We start from the raw sequence: 13,357 nt of genomic DNA, 5'->3' as shown, positions 1-13,357 counted from the left end.
AACACAAAAAAGTAAATTATTTTATGTAAAGCTGCTTTAGAAGAACAATATGCATTGCGAAAAGCACTACATAATTGGCATGATATAAGTCTATCATATAGTCAATCACTGTTTTGTGATATTTTATTAGATAAGATCTGAATAATTATCTGCATATTAGCACTTGAAAGTGAGCTGTGTTCATTAAAATGCAAATAAACAGTTTTCTGCTAACTTCTCTGGATGGTCAGTTTAAAAAGCAAGACAATATTACCATCGGTTATTACACTACATTTTTCCCTTATTCAGTAAAAGCTTTCTATATACCAACAGGCATTTAATATTTAAAAAAAAAAGTCTCAAGTACGTTACTATACCACAGTAAAGATCACCTGCCATGGGCCAAATACAATAGATTGTACGTGATGCAAGTTATCGATGTCTTTGCTGAAGAATAAACACACTCATTTTGCAGCTTACCTTGTGGAATCAGGAGGTGTTTCAGGTCGTAGGGTGACGTTTGTGTTTACTCAATTTCCTGAAGTCCAGAGAAGTCTCCAGGCTAACTCGAGCACAGGTCCTTGCAATTTGCCTGGCTCCAGACTTTGAGACAAGCTGTCTGGGCACGTCAAGCTTGGTAAACCCCTGTCAATGTAAAATGAAACCTTCCCTCAGGGCTGCGAGGAAAATATGCTGCCACATGAATATATATATATATATTTTTTTACAAGGCCCGGCATTCATATCAATATGAGCCCCCTGAATATTGTATCTGTAAAAGCTTTATATTTAGACATAATCGAAATGCAATAATCGAAAAGCACATGCAATAACCGCACTCAAACAACTCCTACCAGAAGCTAATGCCTTAATTTTAAGAGCCATTTAAGATACTCTTTAATTGTCCAATAAACATGCAATATGTTCGGTCATGTTACAAGAGATCGTCATCATACTGTAAATGGAAAAGCCTGTATAGGCCAAGTGTCTGCATTTAGGACACACGCATGACTTTAATGCTAAACTCACTTGTTTTTTCTTTTTCTTTTTGCAAATAAGTGAACTGCTTGTATTACGTTCATTACCAGCTTGGTTAAACAATGACAGCAATAAACAAACACTTTCCTCAGCCAGGCTTTGAGATCAGCTTCCAATACAAAAGATCAAAATGTCAAAATATGATAGTAAACAACTTTTTTGCAATGCTTGGCATCACACAAAACTATAAAAGTTAGCTTCACATTTAGTCAGGATCAGAAAATGATGTATGAATATGAATATCTGCTTCATGGGCTGGACATCAACCCCACCCCAGCTTCTCAAATAAAAGCTTTAATGTGACAGCTGATTGATTCAACTGCATGGAAGGTTTCCATTCGGTCCACCAATGTTCTTAACTGAACAAGCCACATTGAAGCAGAAGCTGAAGGAGCAGCGAGATTTTAAAGGTGAGTTTTCATTTTCTTTGACACGCAGCACTGGGAACCATCAGGAATCATTCACAGCTCACCCATAGTTATGAATTTCATCAGTCCTTGAACTATGAATACTGGAAACAAATTTGGCCATAAATAATGGTTTTGAGCACATGATTATATTACCACAATGGGAAGACAATTGCACATGTAAAAAAAGAGAAAGAAAAACCACAAATAGCGATTTGCTACACCACACTAGGAGTGTTTTTTCCTCTTAAGAGTTAGAATAGACAAATATGTAAGTGGTCATCTACTGTATACATTATTTATTTCTGCTATGAGAATCACTCCCATCCATGCCATCTCTCAACTTACTGAACTTATATCATTATGTTTACCAGAGGATGTGTTATGCAGAATATATATATACAAAAAAATAAAATTTTACCAGAGGATGTGCTATGCAGAGTTCAACAAACTTCCATTTATTTATTTATTTATTTATTTGTGCAAATTTGCACAAACAAATAAATAAATAGATAAATCATTTTAAAAGATCAATATTAAATTATAATTAAGCAAAATTAAGATAATGAATTGTTTTCAGAAGAATATCTCTGAACAATGTTTTTCTTGTTTAAAATATAAAACTAACTACACTGTTTCGTTCAACCAAGAATAAAAATTCTGAATTCAAGAATACATTTTCTCACCCTTACGTCATTCCAAACCTCTAAGACTTTCTTTCTATGTTAGGCAGAGCATTAGTGACCTTGGTCACCATTCACTTTCATTTACATAAAAACAAAGAAAATGCCGTCTGAGGCTGTCATTTTGCAATCTGCCAATGGTCTAAGTAAAACAAACATAATTAAGGGAAACAAAATCTAGACTTATAATCTTAAACAAATTTGCTTCTTGAGTGCATTTATCTTGTTTTGATGCATTGTATTTGGCTTTGTTTTTCTACTTTGTTTTGTATACAGAAGGGGAAAAAATCAGATAGACAGACAAATAAAGTGAAAAGGGGAGGCTTTTGGATAGACAGCTTGACGCCAGAACTCCCACGATCGATTGACAAATGTTCAGGAGAGATGAGCAATCTGAATGAAAGGTTAAGGTTAGGACCTCAGAACATCATCATCCCAGCCTTATAGTGGAGAGCCATTGCTTCAGCCGCTGAGAGAAAAAAAAAAAAAAAAAATGTCATTTCAAATTTCCGTTTCCCTCAGCAAGACACAGTTACTAAGCACCGGAAGATTGTGTCAAATCTTTTTGGTTGTAAGCTAGGCAGAAAGAATAGTTTACGACTCACATAATTTATTGTATTCATGTGTGATCTGTCAAATGCTGGATAACTGTTTCTTTCCCCTTTGGCCTTGTAAAAGCATTACCGAGGATCCTGTGAATCTTGGAATGCCAATAAGTTTTTACTGCCAGTCTTGTATTACGCATCATGTGATATGTATGAAATCAAATTCTTAATATATCTTTATTGGTTCACTTTTTGAAGGTCACGACCTGATATATCGTCTTTAGGACCATTAGGAGAAAGAAAGGTGCAAAACTCTCTGTCTGGGGTTTAGAACTTGGCAAGTTTAAATACTTAATCTGTCCTAATTGAAAATTATGATTATTTGAGAAATCCGGTATGTTTTATCATTAAATGATGGAACGGTTTTATCAATAATAGTCAATAATAAGACCTGTATACAGATTTTTATGACAGCGTTTTAGTAGCCCATAAAAATAAAGCATGGTTTTGAGAACAAAGTCATAAAGTTGTAAGAATAAAATCATATATTTAGTAGACTTACGCCATAATACTGCATGAATAAACTAGAAACTCGAAAACAAATACAATCACAATATCACAAGACAAAAAAAATCTATGCAAAAAAGGATGCAATTGAATTAGAGGATTTACCAAACAAAGAAGTCTTGTGGTGCATCAACACAGTAATTATTACTATCTGAACACTTCAGTAGTTATGCAAAGAATTTAATTTATTCAGAAAAAACAAACATTCATGCTCCACTTTGCTGTTCTCGACCACATCACTTTGATGTTACTTTCCTAACAACTTTATTCTCATAGTATTACAATTTTAATCTCATAATGATATGACTTTCTCATAATTGGCTTTACTCTCAAAACACTGTGCACACTTTCCCACAAGTGGACGAGATGTTATGCAAGTTATATAGAGACTTTGTATCACATGAGTGTATTTTTAAACCTCGTACAGCAACTTGTTGCAATGCCATGGAAAAATGATTATATATAACTGAATAAATAAATGCATACTGTTTTCCATATACAGCATAATTTCTCGACTATAGGAACAAGTCTAAATCACATTCTGAAGATGCCACAGCCTGCGGAAGAGATTCCTGTTGGTCAGGGTAAGTTATATTTGAATCAATATATTGTATTTGCAATGATTTACATCATTTAATGACTTAAATAAAAAATACACACAAATGTATGCATGTCCCAGATTTTAAAAAATAAGGCGTAGGCATATTGTGTTTGAAAGCTTCTAGTACTACGAAATCTCAACAGCTGCTGAGTTAAAGTCAATTGTCAAGAAAACACTCTGACTTTTACTTTTGACACACACACACACACACACACACATAATAAATGCACTACCATGCCTAAAACATTTATGGTCAGTTCAAAGTGGTAGTTTATCCTTTATTCTGATACCTCCTTATTTGTTTTGGCCCAAACTTCCAAGGAAACATTGCCCTCATGTGGTTATAAGAATAAATATCAACAATGAAGGCAATGAAGATGCCACATCAGTTCTATTTTGAATAACATGGCAGATGTGTGTGGCAAAAAGAAAGTGTTTAATAAAGCACATAATGTAATGATGAATACAATTTAATGATTAAGGCATATATCTTTCAAGTGGAGATCAAGAAGAGATCTAGAGTGCCTGGCGTTATGATCACTCAGTACGTCAAGGAACTACCACGTGGAAAAACTACACCTGATTTCACCAGAAAACCAATTGCCTTGACAGTTCAAGAAGGTATAATACTAATTTATATTAGTAGTAGTAGTAGTAGTAGTGGTGCAAGTTTTGCTATTGTTAAAATACGAATTGCTCTGCTCAGTTGATAATAAAGTCACACTATATTAACTGATATATAGTCCAATAGACTTTTCTGTGAATTTGATTAAACATTTATGTGTTTTTTTGAGCAGTCATTTAGGCTATAATGAAAAAGTAGTAGCTTCAGGTAGTAGATCCTTCATAAGCATAAAACTCAGAGATGATGAATGGGTTGCCTTTCTTTAACTGCAGGCAAAGTGGCCATTTTCAAAGCAGTAGTGAGTGGAGATCCAGCACCAACTGTAACTTGGGCTCGCAACAAGGGTGACACTTCTGATCCAGAAAAATATAAGCCTAGATATGATGAAAGGAATAGAGAATATGTTCTAGAGGTAACATACTAATGCCAAAAAGTTGGATATGAAATTACATTATTATACAGTACAGTATATTATGATGATGGATCCTTCTATGGTAAAATTATTGTTTAATTTGTCGCATTTGAACAGATAGTAAATGTGCAAGTGGATCAAGCAGACACGTACAAATGTTTCGCTACAAATCAATTTGGAAAAGCCATGTGCACAGCTACACTGAGCGTATTTGCAGGTAACATGTTTTTATTTAAAAAAAGCACAATGTTCAAGAATATTGCTATATTCAAATCTGTACATTCAGTGCTCACACTTATGCAATGTTCTCATGGTAGTTCCTTTCTTTGTCTTTTAGTTGGATTCAAGAAAAAGTCAAATGATGCATCAAAAAAAGGTGAATATGTTCATCCTGAAATATTAAATGAATGTAAAGAGGGGCGTTGTATTTACATGCTGTATTGATAATGTATGGCGTTTTCTGTTTTGTTTGATAAGATGGTCAAGCCAACGATCCTGAGGACTTCAGGAAAATGCTTAGGAAAACCACGTAATTGTTTAACTTCTCAATTGTCAGAGAATCTAGTGTTTCAGAAATGTCTCTTTTAGTGACTAAGGTACTTTTTTTCATCAAAATGAAAAAATCTTTGGTCTAGAATTGTCAAGAAGAGAAAGGAAAAACCCAAGAAAGAAGGAGAGATTGATCCAAAATTCTGGGAAGTGATGCTAAGTGCCAAAAAATCTGATTATGAGCGCATCTGTAAAGAATTTGGAGTCACTGACTATCGGTGGATGCTTAAACAGCTTAACCTGAAGAGAAAGGAGAAGGAGGATGAACAAGCAAAGGTATTTGTCAGCAATTTAAGTCATCTAATGCTGGTGTCCCACTAGATTTGTCAGTCAATTTCCAATCATTTACTTAACTTCCATTTCTTTTATGTTTTACAGGTGGTTGAAAATGTTGACAACATGAAGCAGATTGAAGTGAAGACAAGTGGCAGAGCTGAGTTTGAGTTTAATATGAAGCTCAAGGAGCCTAACAGTAAAATTTATCTGTATAAAGTAAGTTCAAATGGTTTTACGCTGATAACAATGTCATCTAGCATTCAAAAAGCATGTTTTAAACTCTTCACTCTTTCTAGGATGGTGAAATGCTTGATTATGGTGATGGCAATAATGATTCCTCCAAACACACCATGAAAAAAACTGGAGATAAATATATGTTTAGCATAAACAATCTTGGCTTAAATGATGGTGGACTATACCAAGTGGATGTTGAGGATGTCAACATTTTCTCGACAACCTTAGCAGGTAAGAAATCATTTTATCTTCAGGTCTCTTCAGATTTCTTTACATAAATGCATCCATTTCATCAATCATTTCCTTACAGTTCCTGATGTGGAATTTGATGGCATGCTGAAAGATGCTAAAGTGGTTGAGGGCCAGGATGCCGTGTTTGAGGGTGTTTTTTCTGGCCCCGTACCACAAATCACCTGGTGCGCCAATGACTTCTCTGTTGAGCATGGAGACAAGTACAACATCATAGTCTCTGAAGACAAGCTCACCCACAAATTAGTAGTGAAGAACTGTGGAAAACAGGATAAGGGCGTGTACACAGCTATAGCTGGGATTAAATCATCCAGGGCCACCCTTGCTGTTGATGGTAAATCTTCAAGAAGAACAAAGAACCATCATCAGCATACTTTTACACTGCCATGTATATCAAACTATTATTAATCTATTATTGTTTGTTATGATTTATGCAACATCAGAGGACCCTAACGCCAAGGGAAAAGGTCGAGGTGGTGCAAATGATGGAGCAGATGATCTTGCAAGACGATTGGCAGAGGAACAGGCCAGGCTTCAAAGAGAAAAAGACGAAGCATCCAGGAGAGGCGAGGGTATGGATGGGAGAGGTGATGGATCTGATGGCCATGATGGACTGGATGGCCATGGCGGTGCAGCAGTTGGTCGTGGTGATGGAACGGATGGCCGTGGAGGACTTGGTGGGGGTGTAGAAGATGGACGTGGAGGAGATGCGACAGGAAAGTATGGACAAGGTGGCCTTGGAGGACTTGGTGGAGATGGAGAAGACAGACATGGAGGAGATGCGACAGGGAAGTACGGCCAAGGAGGAGATGGTAAAGACGGAAGTGGGAAGAGTGGAAAGGATTCGGGAATGGGTTTGGGAGCAGATGGACTGGGAGGCCAGTCAGCTGTGGTTGGACTTGGTGGAGATGGTACCGGTATGTTAATGACAAAAACTCGCGCTTATTATTTAATTTCTAAGAACAACTTACCACTTAGTCTTAGACAAGTTATTATAATTCATTCAAATGCATTCGTTCCAGGTGATAAAGTGCACTTTGCAAGCGGTTTAACAGACAAAAATGCTCTCCGCGGCAAACCTGTAGAGCTAGTGTGTAAACTAAGTACTGACAAAATTGATGGTATGTGGTATAAAGATGGAAACAAGGTATGTATCGTAGCAATACATCACTGACTGGTGGTTACTTTTCATTGGTAAATACAGAGATTGGCATTCATATAAATCTTTTTCATCAGCTGACCTCCAAAGATGGAGTGGTAATCTCTAAAGATGGTGGTACACATAAGCTCATTATCCAGAATTGCAAGGATTCTGATGCAGGTCTCTATCATTTTGAGGTGAATGGTTGCAAGACAGAGGCTACAGTGAGAGTTGGAGGTAATCACATTAAATATTTTTATATTTGCCTAGCATGAGGACATATTTTTTTAGTTGTCAGTTTAGCAATTGCAGTAATCATTTCTGCTGTATATTACTTCTACATTTCCCAGATCTTCCAGAATTCGACCCTGATGCTTTGCAGAAGTTCTCTAACCCAGTGATTGTGAAAGCGGGCCAGAGTGCATCTTTTAAGATGCCATTTCCTCCACAAGCTTCACTGGATATTAAATGGTTTAAAGATGGCTCAGAGCTTCATGATGGTGGTTCAGTAAAAGTGGTGAAGGAATCAAACCACAGCCGTCTTCAAATAAAAGACTGCCTGCGCACAGATACTGGTCAAATCAAGATCCAGCTAAAAAACCCTTTTGGTTCTATTGAAGCTTTGTCAAGCCTTATAGTACTGGGTGAGCACAATATCTGCAATTAATTGCAACTGTAGCCAATACAGTCACTCAACTATATTTTAAGTAACACACATCTATGCCCCTAACAGACAAGCCAGGTCCACCTCAAGGCCCAGTAGAAGTAAATGAAAGCACATCCTCAGTCCTTGAACTGAAATGGAATCCTCCGAAGGATAACGGTGGCTCAGAAGTGACCAACTACATAATTGAGCGTCAACAGGTTGGGCAGAGTACCTGGAAAAGGGTTGGGGATATTTCAGCCAACCATCTAACCTTCAGAGATAGAAACGTGTCTCTTGGCAAGAGGTACACCTATCGCATCTATGCTGAAAATCTTGAGGGTATCAGTGAAGCGATGGAGACTGAAAAAATCATGGCTGGCTCTTTAAGTAAACTCCTTAAAAGTCTTGAATGCTAAATTTTTCATACTGAGAAGTACTGAAGTCACCTAATATTTATATTAACTATGTGTTGGCAGTGTTCCCTGGTCAACCAGGCACACCGAAGGTGGTCAGTGCATTCAAAAACTGTATAAACCTAACATGGACCCCACCAGAGAAAGATGGAGGGACTAAAATCTTGGGCTACCAGCTAGAGAAACGCAAAAAAGATACAAACCAGTGGGTGTCTCTGAACTCAGTTAAGGACCTTATCCAAGGTACTTTTATTTTTATTTCTTTCAAAGCTCCAAACTAAATGAAAGGCACTGAGCTCTACTAAATGTTGAGTCTGAAAAACAATTGCCTGGACAAATCAATAAATAACCATTAGCAAGCACCTAACTTAAAGTTCAAAGACCTCAAAATACATATAAGTGGTTTCTACTTCTTACAGATCTGACGTATGCAGTTAAGGATGTGTCAGAGGGGTCAGAGTACGAGTTCAGAGTAACAGCCATTAATATATCTGGACCTGGAGAACCCAGCGCTCCCTCTGCGATGGTCTGCGCTAAAAATCCCAACAGTAAGTCACAGTCACACAATTAAAAAAATCAAGTTAAGTTTAAACATCTTAACTGATTTTAAATAATAATTTTCAGTGAAGCCACATTTCAAAGATCCTGAAGACTTTATGGCTGTGAGATCAGGAAATTCTATCAGAATCAAAATTAATTATGAGGTAAAAGTCCACATCTACATATCCACACTTGACACGCTTCTTGCTTCTATATAGTTATTTATCTTTTTCAAAAGGTAAAACATTGATATTCAACACACAGGCCTCTCCACCGCCAGACATTACGTGGCTTAAGAATGGAGAACCTGTATCTCCCTGGAACAAGATTATTCATGATGATGGCACCTGCACGCTTGTCATACCTTCCTCAAAGTACTCAGATTCTGGAGTCTACACCATTGTGGCTAAAAACTCAAGCGGGCAAGCCAGCTTTGACATAGAAGTCAGAGTAACAGGTAAGCTACATTTGATGTAAATGATATAGGTGTGATCACACAGGTAGGCTATATGTATCAATTTTAGTTCTTTCCTGCATACAAAATTTTAAGTTTTCAAACCTGTTGCAAATGTTCATTCCAGTGTTCAAAGTAATTTTACATGCGTTAAAGGATTAGTTCACTTCCAGAATCAAAATGTCCTGATAATTTACTTACCCCATGTCATCCAAGATGTTCATTTCTTACTTTTTTCAGTCGAAAAGAAATTAAGGTTTTTAAGAAAACATTCCAGGATTTTTCTCCATATAGTGGACTTCAATGGGACCCAACGGATTTAAGATCCAAATTGAGTTTCAGTGCAACTTCAAAGGACTCTACATGATCCCAACCGAGGAATAAGGGTTTTCAGTACCCAAACGATCTGTCATTTTCTTAAAACAAATTAAAAATGTATCTACTTTTTTTTACCACAAATGGTCGTCTAGCAGTAGCCTGACCTCACGCATTACGTAGTCACGTTGGAAAGGTCACGTGTAACGTAGGCAGAAGCATGAATTTGCCAAGAAAGTTAAACGCCCTTTACAAAAAAATGGTAAAACAACAATGTCGGATGATTTTGAAGTTGGAGGAGAAAATTAGATGATGTTTTTAGTCCTACCTTACCTTTTTGAACCAAAGTACAATGCATGAACTCGTGAACAAGCATCACAGAGCTAGTGCAAGACAAGCATTTGTGGTTAAAAGTATATACATTTTTCCCTTTTTTTTAGAAAATGACCAATTGTTTTGCTAGATAAGACCTTTATTCCTCTGCTGCGATCGTGTAGAGCCCTTTGAAGCTGTTTTGAAACTGAAATTTGGAACTTCAACCCTTTGCGTCCTATTGAAGTCCACTATATGGAGAGAAATTACAGATTTTTTTCCTCAAAAACATTCATTTCTTTTCTGAAGAAAGAAAGACATGATCATCTTTGATGACATGGGGGTGAGTAAATGATCAAGAATTTTTAATCCTAAAAGTGAACTAATCCTTTAAGCTTAGGTTAAACCAGAAAACCAGAAAAGAACATGTTAAAGAAAAACATTTTTACTCATAAGTGAAAAAAAAAAACTGTTCCTATAAAATAATCCTACTTTATGTGGCGACAGATGAACCCAAGCCTCCAGGCCCAGTGGCGCTAGAACAGGTGGTTTATGGCAAAGTCATTATCTCATGGGATCCGTCTCCAGACCACGACAAAGACAACAGACTGCACTACATGGTGGAAGAATATAACTCCAACACACGCAATTGGCGCAGAATAGCCGACCACCTTCTTTGTACTACCTATACCACCAGCATTCAACCAGGTCAAGAATATCACTTCAAAGTCTATGCAAAAAATGATATGGGACTTTCAGATCCTTCAGAATCACCAACATGGGGTGTAAACAACAATAAAGGTGGGTAGCAGGACCACTATCAGTTTAGCACAATGTACTGTACTGCACAATGCTTAGTGTTTTCTTTCTTTCCTTCCTACCTAGTTCTAGCTCCCTCAACTGTGCAGGCCGTGGTCACTTTGGAAAGGCCACCATCCATCCTGGTTCCACTGAAAGTCCGCACTCCACCAAGAGGATACCAGTGCTACATGACCTGCGCTGTCCGTGGCTGCCCCACCCCATATATTTCATGGTACCATAATGGGATTTGCATCAACTCTGACAACAACTACTACATCACTAATGCATTTGGCATCTGCTCTATGTACATCCTGAGAGTTCGGCCTGAAGATAGTGGTGCGTACAAAGTGGTGGCAGTCAACCCATTTGGCAGGGCAGAATGTTCTTCTACATTAAAAGTGAAAGGTATGACAGCTGCAGTGATCATATCAAGGATTGCGAAGTGTTTACCACAGTCACCTGATTTATATGCTAGTTTCTCCTTTGTGAATGAGTCACGTAGCTAATAATTTTAAACATGGTTACGTAATGCAAATGGGCTATGCCAGAGCCCGTCAAAAAGTGACCTGCGGGGCAAATATGGACCGTCAATCATTTTTATGCGGTCACAGATTGATTTAGACAAATTAGCTGCACCGCTTGATGCATTAGAAGCACTTTCTGTGCAAATCTCTATGGTGAGTTCAGAAGCACTCAGCGGTCAGCAATTAAACATATAAAAACCCTAAAACGATTGTTCAAGACAGATTACACTAATGTCCTCTATACTGTCCCTTTGGACAAAACTGTGAATACTGTGTACTTGCACTGCATTATCAATTACAACATGACTCATTTTAAAATGCAATAACACACAAACTTAAACTTGAGTAATGAAAATGAGAGAAAAGTGCTAAGATCCAACAAATGAACTGTCATTTGGATAATTTGGCTTTTTGAAAAAGAAGATGAAAAGCCCTGGACAGTGCATTACATATGTAAATCAAATTACTTTTACAAATGCATTTTCTATTCAGCTTTTTACAAAGAAACCTAGGTTTAACACAAAAACGTAAATCTCTTAAATATCATGTTTGTATAGAATAGTTGGTCATTCATTTTATTCCCTCTTCTTTTTTTCTACTCTATATTTCAGATTGATCTGTACTCCGCTGGACGTGCCAGTTTCTGCCACATCTAATTTAAGCTAGAACAGTGCATGCATATGAATGAACACAGCTATGGTGGATTGCAATTGAGAACGCATAGAGTTTTCCATTTCAAAGTGATGTGTACTACTAAAAACAAGGAAGTTGGAATGTACTTAAGTGTATATGACTTCACAATATGCAAATAAACATTTTCTGTCAAGCATACTTTCTAGCATATTATTCTTTGAGACTTTTCATGTCATCTCCAATGAAATCTAGTTGAACTAGTGAACTCTACTGGACATTCTTCTTGGACATGCACATATATTTATTCTCAGACACATTCCCCAGCATCATTTATTGAAAATTATAGTTTAGAATATTCCAGCAAGATATGCAGCACTAAGCAGTACAGTGACGTGACATGACATCCATGTCTGTGAGAATATGGATAGAACTGTTTCAAATTGCAACCTGAATAGTAGCAGTCTCAGCATGGTTCCCCACAAAAACAACTCCAATGTCAGGCTTCCCAGACAACCTAGTAATTGAAACTGAAACCACTATCAAAAAGCAAATGTGAAGTGCATAACACAGAATATGTTACCATATCGAAAATATAACCTATTAATTTCAGTACAATTCAATGAATACATTAAATGAACAATATTGCAATATTGTACAATAACAAATAGGCCCACAACAGGCTAATGTTTTGAATACACTCTAATGTCTTACATTTACATACTACCACACCAAGGGACTGACTGAGATTTATAGTTGACTTCTTCAGGGACTGTTTTTTTTTTTCCTCTCCTTTTTTCTTTTTTTTCAGAACAGATCTCAGATAACAATGTGTTGTGACGGAGCCTTAGTATCATCGTCGCCCCAATCTCGCTACAACAGCAAGAATTGCTACTGACAGGCTGTCAGCTTCTGATAAACGCTCACCTGAAATCAACACTGCCTCGTTATCACTCCTATAAAAGCAGCAACACGTCTTGTACTCCCTACTGGCTACCGATATCCCTTCTGCACGTACGGAGTGTTCTCGAAATCCTGTGGCTGACAACGCCCACGTACGCTTTTGCCCTTTTGGATTTGCCGCGCTTTTGACCTTTCACACCAGTTGTAGCTCGATTGTCGCGCATGCGCATTTGCCGCTTCGGTCGCGTAATTATGATAACCTGAGGGAAATGATGAGGAAAACTTTCCTTCTCTTGAAGATGTTATTGTATGTCGTTTGTGCTGTAGCGTATGATGCAGCATTGACGTATTTTGTTGGCCAACCCAGAAGATAATATCACTGTTCCCTCGAACAAAAAACTAAACAATATTTGATTATTGCATAAAAAGCTCTAGCGTGTGATTTTTTTACTACTGAAAACGTATTTTGCTCATTTATGCTGTCTAAACCACAGGAAAAAAATGTATGGAAGC

The 13,357-nt window shown here is 37.2% G+C and overlaps 1 protein-coding gene across 1 annotated transcript; it reads left to right on the top strand.

Annotated features, from left to right (window-relative positions):
* Positions 1-4,329: 4,329 nt before the first annotated feature.
* LOC141347589 (immunoglobulin-like and fibronectin type III domain-containing protein 1) lies at positions 4,330-12,781 on the top strand. The gene is made up of 21 exons (XM_073852582.1): positions 4,330-4,441; positions 4,718-4,857; positions 4,975-5,074; positions 5,195-5,233; positions 5,335-5,386; positions 5,493-5,682; positions 5,785-5,898; positions 5,979-6,147; positions 6,227-6,499; positions 6,609-7,082; positions 7,188-7,312; positions 7,402-7,543; positions 7,657-7,950; positions 8,040-8,339; positions 8,429-8,608; positions 8,785-8,913; positions 8,990-9,069; positions 9,170-9,362; positions 10,494-10,787; positions 10,872-11,192; positions 12,753-12,781. Exons 1-21 carry the CDS (start codon positions 4,354-4,356, stop codon positions 12,779-12,781), a joined length of 3,726 nt encoding a protein of 1,241 aa, XP_073708683.1. The 5' UTR covers positions 4,330-4,353.
* Positions 12,782-13,357: the final 576 nt, after the last annotated feature.

The sequence above is a fragment of the Garra rufa genome, chromosome 12, assembly GCF_049309525.1.
Source record: "Garra rufa chromosome 12, GarRuf1.0, whole genome shotgun sequence".
Taxonomy (NCBI): Eukaryota; Metazoa; Chordata; class Actinopteri; order Cypriniformes; family Cyprinidae; genus Garra; species Garra rufa.
The sequence above is the reverse complement of the archived record's forward strand: the minus strand, read 5'-3'. Positions and strand labels throughout refer to the sequence as shown.

Excerpts from the sequence above, each read along its gene's own strand:
- LOC141347589 (XM_073852582.1), top strand. The coding sequence starts at position 4,354 with ATGATCACTCAGTACGTCAAGGAACTACCACGTGGAAAAACTACACCT. Across the intron at positions 7,544-7,656 it reads GGCTACAGTGAGAGTTGGAG|ATCTTCCAGAATTCGACCCT; the intron begins GTAATCACATTA and ends TACATTTCCCAG. Across the intron at positions 9,363-10,493 it reads CATAGAAGTCAGAGTAACAG|ATGAACCCAAGCCTCCAGGC; the intron begins GTAAGCTACATT and ends ATGTGGCGACAG.